At 34.1% G+C, this 9,700-nt stretch overlaps 1 protein-coding gene across 1 annotated transcript; it reads right to left on the minus strand.

Annotated features, from left to right (window-relative positions):
• Window positions 1-1,674: 1,674 nt before the first annotated feature.
• Window positions 1,675-2,294, minus strand: LOC149090116 (uncharacterized). Its single transcript, XM_089235620.1, has 2 exons — window positions 2,231-2,294; window positions 1,675-2,114 (listed from the first exon to the last, which is right to left on the minus strand). Exons 1-2 carry the CDS (start codon window positions 2,243-2,245, stop codon window positions 1,692-1,694), a joined length of 438 nt encoding a protein of 145 aa, XP_089091746.1. The 5' UTR covers window positions 2,246-2,294; the 3' UTR covers window positions 1,675-1,691.
• Between the last annotated feature and the right edge of the window lie 7,406 nt (window positions 2,295-9,700).

Raw genomic sequence — 9,700 nt, forward strand, 5'->3', positions numbered from 1 at the left:
CAGATTATTGGAATGAATATAAACTATTTTGATATCTGATTTCTATGCATATATAGGAAGCATAAAGTTTACTAGAATAGTTTCCACTAATTTTAAACTAATTAAATTTTATCAGTTCAAGATCCGATTTACAGTAACCGTGGGTTACTTTGTCCCTGGAATCCTTCTTTGGCATAAAAAACGATAATATAATAAAACGTACTCTAATTACGGTGGAAAAAAGTTTCCGGAACTAGTTTTTGTGCAGTTTTTTTTTTTTTTTTGCTAAGCAATACTAAGCAAGGCAACTGAGTGGACCGGCTAGTTCACGAATGGCCGACTAGGCAGCAACAGTGGTGTTTCTGTATGCTATGATTGAACGCGTTTTTTTTTAAATCTCTTTGAAACTTTCAACTAGGGGGCTTGTAAACCATCTTGTCTAGGTAGGGGCCTAATTAGAAGCACAATTTAATACTTTTAACTATGATAAAAACTTTGTTTGATCGTTCATTTTCGAAAACATTAATTGGAAATTTAAGCTCTATTAACCTTAAAAATACGACCAACTTTGGCCAAACATTTTAATGGGCCAAATTAAGGGAGGTTGGTGCATAATCTTGGATTCCCATGCTTTCCTATGGGGAAAATCACCTTCCTATAAGGAACATTCAAAAATTCTCTATTCACATTTGACGCTCAAACTTTTTTTTACTCACATACTATAGATATTTTTATGCAATTTAACACGAGAATTTAGGATTTTAATTGTTGGTTTTTTTCTCGAATTTTAACTTCAAAAAGCAACTTTTTCAAAAATCACTAAATTTACCCATATTTTATGCCACTAAAGTTTTTTAATGATTTTAATAAAAAATCCTCATGTTAAAGTATATAACATAATAATTTTGAGAGACACACAAAGTTCCGTGACATTTGAATGAGTGGTGTTCGAAAAAATGTTCCTTATCTAACAAAAACCTTTGAGAAAAAAGCATTTCACTGTGGGAAAACATTAGTATACATAATTCTTGCCAGCAGTTTAATATACAGATCATACAGCAGTTTATAGTACAGGTGGAAGAAAAACTTGAACACAGTTAGACGCGGAAATTTCATAGCATGTGAAAATTGAATTATTCGAAAATGTGTTGTATGGAAAATTCGCGTGCACCAACCAATTTGGTTTCTTAAATCCCAACGACGAAAATTTTTCATCGAAGTACTTTGGTAATAAGCAGTTACAACTTTAGGAATAAGGGAATAGTTATAAGTGAATGGACTATTAGATTTATGTTCAGGAAAATCTTGTTTTATGTGTATCCGTTACTTTACTCGAAAAGAAAAGCATATAAGCTCATTCTAACCGATGAAAATAATTAAAAAACAATAATAATAATAAACAGCTATTCGCAACTAGAGTATTAACTTTGTTGAAATTAAAGTTGGTATGATTTATCGATTAGCCGGGTTAGTCAGTCGACCAATTGTTAATCAATGTTGAGAATTTAAGTTAATCACCTTCATCAACCCAATTAAAATTTGATTAAAAATTTATTAGAAGTTTATCATTTAACTGGATTTATTGGACTAAACCTATTAAACATCTTGAATTATCACTTCCAATACATGCCATTTCAGATAAGTGACCATATTTAAAATTATTTGAATCAATATTTCTATGAAATTTCAACTCACTTTTTCTTTTTAAATATTTATACGATTCCTCCGTATCCAAGACCATAACGGACACCGTTAGCTCCGTATCCGAGTCCGAGATTTCCATTAGCGAAGCCTCCAGCTCCTAGACCATATCCAGCTCCAAGCCCGTATCCGTAACCTGCTCCAAGACCATAACCAGCTCCAAGACCATATCCAGCTCCAAGACCATATCCAGCTCCAAGACCATATCCAGCTCCCAAACCATATCCGTAACCAGCTCCAAGACCATATCCGTAACCAGCTCCAAGACCATATCCGTATCCTCCATGTCCGTAAGCATGGCTTCTCTTGTCGTATCTGACACTGTGGCCGTGTCCACCATGCTTGGAAGCATGGTCGATTGCAACTTCGTATCCGGATACGGCTCCGTTGGCCAATGCCAGACAGGCCATCGCCAAGACTGCAAAAGCGATCATCTGCAGCAAAATAGAAATGCACAAAAGAAATTCAACAAAAACACTACAGGTAATGGAAATATCCACATAACAAAAACCCAGCATAAAGCATTATTCTATTATTGCTGTTGACTTACCAAAATCTTGTTCATTGTTGTCAAATTTGTGTCTCACGTCTTCTACTTCTAAAGGACAGTGAAAATGTGTTTCTGTTCGAGAACTCTCTGAGGCTTTTTATATATGAGCAGTGTCCGCCTTTCATAAACGTCGGTGAAAGTAACGGTATTTAGCCTTGGATATCATGCTAAACTCATTCACCTTTGAACTAGAATTCGATAATTACAATCTGGTCAATATCTTTTGCTCGAATGTCACATCATGAGAAATATTTATACGAGTAATTAATACCGATTAGCTTGCGCTTCCAAGCGTGTCCACAGATAGAGTCCGGAGTTTTCATTTGGAACGCTGTGTTCAATGGTTAATCTACAAATACAGTAAGGTCAAGTTTAATCTCTTCGAATAGGTTGCTCGAGGTTACGGAAATAGGTACATTTTCAGAATTTCATACATATTTAGTTAATGGATAGATCAATAGACAAAAATATGTAATGGATAATTGGAGTGTATGTGTTAATCTCGAAATCTTTGTCTATGGCAATAGGACAATTTAATACCGTTTAACCCTTGGAGAGGCACTTTTTATTTTCTACGATATAAATTTCTAACCAAATTACTTGATAAATATAATGTCTATGCCTTTTGAATGTGAAATGTAGAAAGAATTTCTTTTTTGCATCCCTGGGAGGAGAGGTAGTTGGTGGCTATCTCCCGCCCTTGTATAGCATAATATTAATGAATTTTTCAAGATGTCACTTTACATTAAAAGGATTAATGAGGATTTTATTTTCAAACGTGAGATTTCCACTTTTTTGCGAAATGCACTTTTTAACGGTTTATGAGTCTTTGGGATAAGATCTGTCATATTATGTAATCATGATTATTCAAACAAGAATATTTTTGTTAGAAATTACAATGTAAAAAGTTAGTCGTTTTTCTATCAAAAGGGAACATATCCACCATATTCTTACGCTTCGGAATTTTTCATTTCTAGATAACGGACAGCCATGGGACTGAAACTTTCGCCTGTTAATGAAGAATGCCCATTAATGGATAGTAAGATACATTAAGTCCCGTCGATGTAATTCAAAATTGCGTCCACCAGTGGAGGTGTCCGCTAACGGGAGTGTTCGTTAGCTGGTTAAGGAAAAATTTTTTTGATCACGAGTTTTCGCAGTGAAACCACCCCTCAAAGTGTTAGTCCCTAGTATTACTTCATTAAAGGATTGCGGAAACGGTAGTTATTGGTGATTTCAGATTTTTCGACTTTTTTTTCTACGCTGTGATCTGTATAAGCAAAATGTGTAATAATCACTATTCTAGTCACTTTTAAAATTTTATCGGAACATTCCAAACAAAATAAAAGAAAAAGTAAATATAGAGGCCTATGAATTATATCATAAATTTTATTTAAAAAAACTTATTTTTACTGATTTAAAATATCAAAAATTCATGTTTTCCCCAAGAATTTAAAACACTTATTTGTTTTTCTTGTGATCAATTTTGCTCTCTGAAAAAAAGTTCCAGCAACATTGCAGACACTTATTTCTCTTTATACCGTCTTTCTATGGTCATTATGTCTTCATGACACCTTTCCTTCATGAAACCAGTTTTCAGGAAATTAATGCAGATTTGAATGTGGGAAATGCTATTTTAAATGACATGTGGCATCCAAAATCCCCGTATGCATTTATCAGGTGTTGAATCAATTCTTTATAGTGTGTTAGCTCTTTTATTTCCTAGAAAGTTTTGCGTTACATTCTTAAAGCAAATCCCTGAAATTTTTTTTTTTGGCATTGTTAAAAATCTGTCTTTTTGAAGTTTTCTAATTTGGGGACCAACGAACAATCTTTAGTTTATTTTTGCGGCCAAAAGATGGGCTCTTTTTTGAAAGGTACACAAATCCCTTTCCAGATGGATTTGTGGCTGACAAATTGTTTTATAACACTTAACTTGATGTGAAGAGGAGGGCAGCAGGACATCCTCACTGGGTACTGATTTCTCATTGTAAATATTTTTTTCTCCCACTTACCATTCACGTTGAGGCCAAATCTTTCTTTTGTAATGAGAATTTTGGTCGTGGATATCCAGGTCACGCAGATAACATCTAAACTTTGCTGTAGTCTTGTTGCATACATAATATCGTGGAAACTTCTTTCAAATCACCACATATTTTCCATTTGTGCCCATTGTATTTCTACGGTTGGTAACCATGACTTATATTGTCAGTCATGCTTCCTTAGTGTTCATGTGCCATCTATTTTTCAAAGTATGATTGAAATGTGAGGATTGAATATCTGTAACGGAAACATCGGCTCGAAGTTGGAAGCCACAGAAGCGAATTAGAGCTCTTAAATTATGCTCCTATGCATTATATTTTGCTTAGTGACCGTATTCAGAAGGAAAAAAGACATATTATCGATGCGCGTTCGGTACCGTATGTTTATGTGGACGACAACTCTACTCAAACAAAAATAACCCTTTTCATGTTACTAGTCAGCAAGGATAGTTGGTACTGTAGTAGGCAATGCTGTATCTTCGAGTACACCACAAGGCACATTTCAATTCCAAATTGAAACTTCCCACGAAAAATCAAGAAATTTAGTGATATCTCAATAGAAAGGGCCAATATGGCCCCTAAGTTAAATAGGGAGTAAAAATTATTGAAGAGTTTATTTATTCTGAACTTACTTTTTTTTTATTAATTATCAAATCTGATTAATTCTGAAATAACTTTTTTCACTAATTCTGAAAAAGTTTTGATTGATTGTTGAATAAGTTAATAAATTCTGAGATTAATTTTCATCTTAAATCACTTTAAATGATTCATTATTTATCTATTTCGATAATTCTGAAATTATTCTCGTTGTCAATATATTTTGAAATCATTTCTTTCAATGATTATGCAATTATTTTTTTATTAATTGTGAAATAATTTCTATCAGAAATAACGAAATTATTCCTCATTGAAGTTATATATTATTAGTCATATTATTCTCTCACATATAAGTTTTTTTTTCACTACTTCCGAAATTATTTGTTTTGAAAATTATAAAATGCACGCAGTCATTTAGTGTGTCAATTATAAATATCTTCCATATTTCGAAAAACTGAATAATTCTCCAACGTTATAGTATTTACGAAAGATATTCCGCTATTTGTTATAGTTGAAATTTTCATTTCCTCTGTTCTTATTTTCCCCTATACTGCATTAACAACTCAGTTGTCAATCGAAAGAAGTATCTTTCAACCATCCAGAAAAGTGTTACTTTAATATGGATAAGAATAAAAGTATAGTAATCAGAGTATACGTATAATTTCCAAAATTTTTATAAGAATAAAAAAAGTAGTCCAGTTTATCACTAGTAACATGATTCATTGGAAATTCATCTTCTTATAGAGTACTTTTCAAATAAAAATCTGACAGTTTCTTCGAATATTTGTGAACTTAGGAAAAAATATACTTAGAACCTCTTATTTAATGGAGGTGAAATCGTGGTAATAAAAAGAAAGACAAAATTATTAATGGAAATATATTTTTTTATTTTTTTATACTCCATACAAAACACTTTCTTTGGTATACAGAAAACTAGTCACAATTCCATTCGTTTTCGAAGCATGACGAACGATTTTCATAATCTACTTGATCGAACAAACATCGACATTGCTCAAGAAAGATACGCTCACTTTCATGGTCCTGCAAAGGAAAACAGAGAATTATAAGAAAAGAATATTATGTAGCGATTTCTTCAAGTGTTAATTGCAAGAAATATAATGGATATTATTGAGTAAATCTTTAATGACCAGATTGTTTCGAAAGCTAGATTAAATAAACACATACAAAGAATTAGATCCTTTTCTTTTAAATCCTATAATTATCGCATTTAAGATTTTTTTATAGAATTCGTATATTATTAAATATGGGTATATCATAAAACTCCCTTTTATCCTCCAATAGAAATGAAGTTTTATTAAACATTTTGTTAATTTTTTTACAAAATTAATAGATAGAAATGGTGTCCACACAAACTATAAATTTTTCAATTATGATGTTTATTAACTCCTTGTCTGAACATTCAAGGCGTTTATGACTTTCTTAAAGCTAATAAAAATGTGAAATAGGGTCAAAACTTCATACTGTTTTTTGTTATAGATGAGGCATTTCGAATATTAAATCAAATTTTGAAAAACTTTTGCCGAAAATGTTTTTCTATCATTCCCGATCAAAAATCTTGCTTTATAGTGACTTTTGTGCATACATTTTTTAACTGATTGAGAACTTACTTTCTTTCCAGGATCTTTATACGATTCCGCCGTATCCCAGACCATAACGAATGCCACTGGCACCATATCCTAGCCCAAGATTGCCATTGGCGAAACCACCATATCCACCTCCAAGGCCAAATCCGTAACCAGCTCCCAGGCCGTATCCAGCTCCGAGGCCGTACCCAGCTCCAAGACCGTATCCATAACCGGCTCCCAAGCCGTATCCATCTCCAAGACCATATCCATACCCAGCTCCCGCACCATATCCAGCTCCAAGGCCATATCCGTATCCTCCATGTCCGTAAGCATGGTTTCTCTTGTCATATCTGACACTGTGACCGTGCCCACCATGTTTGGAAGCGTGGTCGATCTCCACTTCGTATCCGGATACGGCTCCGCTGGCCAGTGCTAGACAGGCCATCGCCAAAACTGCGAAAACGATCATCTGCAAAAAATTTAGTTTTAATGAGCATACTCTTCACAAGCAACGATTTACAAATAATTTCAATGCTTCAACTCGGTGATTTTTGACTTGGGGGTGCACGTAGGATGAGCTTAGTCGGGACACATGAATAAAATTGTCACATTTTAATAAAGAAATATTTCCCTCTCGAAAAGTTTAAAGTAATTTCAACCAGCCATTCATTAAAAACTGTTCAGTGTAGTCAAAAAGAAATAAAAAATAAAGATCGATATTTTCTTTCAAAATGACGTTTCAAACGTAGAAGCCGACAAATTCAAACCTACTCCGACCCACTCCAAACGTAAAAACCCAATTAGAAAGTTGTTGTTTTGTCTGTCCTGACGCCAGCAATACAAAATCCACTCTTCTAAGTGCAATATTGGCTGAGATATTTGAATTCAAGAAATCGAGGAAAGTTGGGAAAAAAGCAGCAAATATAACGGACAACGATTGTTTCGCAACTTTTCCCTCATTTTTGAATTCAAAAATCTCAGCTAATATTAAGAAATTTGAGCATGTAATATTGAAAAGTGGATTTTTTTTTTCAGCATCTGGGGGACAGGGCAACAAATTTCTAGTTGGATTTTGTTTGGGCACAGTCCATATAAATTTTTTTAATAACTATACATCCCTTTACAACATGAATGACGTATCGGAAATTCTTGACTTTGCACATTTATATTCCGCAAGAATGACTTTAATATCTGCCACCGTTTTCTTGCTATCCCATTTTGAAAACCGTCAGGCGATTGTGGGACTCTCTGTAAGATGTAGGACGAAATGTTTCCAGGAATAAGTTATGCTTAAAAAAAAAAAAGAAGACCGTTCAAAAAATAAACTTTTTATTTTAATATAAGTTTAAAAATCACATATCCAAAATCTAAACGTCAATCGATCATTTTCTTTACTTGGAAGCATGTTTCTATCATCAACAGTTTCAAAGTTAAGGAAGTACAAGGAAAGTTACGGAAGGACTCTAATATAACAATATACAACAACATACTAATAATATCAAAGTCAATGCAACTTACCAGAATCTTATTCATGATTATTATCCGTTTGATTCTTTTCACTACTGTGAATACAATTGAATTATGAATTCATTTATGAACGCGAGTCTTTTATATGAGCGTGTTTGCTCAACAAAAATTGGGCGAAGATAGCGGTATTCGGTCATTGATAAGCTCATTCACCTATGGATTGGAATCCGATAATCCTAATCGGGTAATATCCCAATCAATATCAATACATGGCTTTTTCGGAAGTTACGTCATTCGGCTCTAATCATCAAAAACTGCATAATTAATGACAATCAGTGTGTGCCTTCTAGCGTGACTAGTGCAGAATGCTTGAGCTCGCAAACAAATGGTGCTTTATTAATATTTATAGGGTTCAAATATGATAGTTGTATACCTTGAGGTCAAGTATGCTAATGTATATATCTGTGAGGTCAAGTAAGCGATTGAGTTGTGTGCCATTGTAAAATCTACAAATAATTACTTTGAAATTTGACTTTTTTTATGATAAAAAAAAAAGAGAAATTTGTCGAAATCTATCGATATTCTATTTTTGAATGTACGTACAAGGGACACACCGATATCCTTTGTCCAATAACCAATTCCTTAATCGTTAAAGAATTGGGCATTGAAACAGTTAAGGCTTAACCGTTCTTAGAGCAGGTCTTCAACGCATGACCAGTTTGAGCATTTGTCGTGGCCCGTCAATCATTTTTATAAAAAAATAGCTAGAAACATTGAAGACGATTTAATTGAAAATTACTTCGATAATGCCTACAGAGCACTGATAGTTATACTGTTGATAGTTATACTACTGACTTGCGAGGCGCACTCATGATTCGTGATTAACGCTGCGTATTTGACTCATTACGAAGGTCATCCTAAAAAGTTGGGATTCCCTGGGTTCAAAACTCATTTTTTCATATATTTCAAAAGGAAAAGTTGGGATGTAAAAAAAAAAGACCATATCCAGCTCCAAGACCATATCCAGCTCCAAGACCATATCCAGCTCCCAAACCATATCCGTAACCAGCTCCAAGACCATATCCGTAACCAGCTCCAAGACCATATCCGTATCCTCCATGTCCGTAAGCATGGCTTCTCTTGTCGTATCTGACACTGTGGCCGTGTCCACCATGCTTGGAAGCATGGTCGATTGCAACTTCGTATCCGGATACGGCTCCGTTGGCCAATGCCAGACAGGCCATCGCCAAGACTGCAAAAGCGATCATCTGCAGCAAAATAGAAATGCACAAAAGAAATTCAACAAAAACACTACAGGTAATGGAAATATCCACATAACAAAAACCCAGCATAAAGCATTATTCTATTATTGCTGTTGACTTACCAAAATCTTGTTCATTGTTGTCAAATTTGTGTCTCACGTCTTCTACTTCTAAAGGACAGTGAAAATGTGTTTCTGTTCGAGAACTCTCTGAGGCTTTTTATATATGAGCAGTGTCCGCCTTTCATAAACGTCGGTGAAAGTAACGGTATTTAGCCTTGGATATCATGCTAAACTCATTCACCTTTGAACTAGAATTCGATAATTACAATCTGGTCAATATCTTTTGCTCGAATGTCACATCATGAGAAATATTTATACGAGTAATTAATACCGATTAGCTTGCGCTTCCAAGCGTGTCCACAGATAGAGTCCGGAGTTTTCATTTGGAACGCTGTGTTCAATGGTTAATCTACAAATACAGTAAGGTCAAGTTTAATCTCTTCGAATAGGTTGC

The sequence above is a fragment of the Pholcus phalangioides genome, unplaced genomic scaffold (assembly GCF_987345545.1).
Source record: "Pholcus phalangioides strain wild (caught in Gottingen) unplaced genomic scaffold, Ppha-v1.0 ptg000001l_1, whole genome shotgun sequence".
Taxonomy (NCBI): Eukaryota; Metazoa; Arthropoda; class Arachnida; order Araneae; family Pholcidae; genus Pholcus; species Pholcus phalangioides.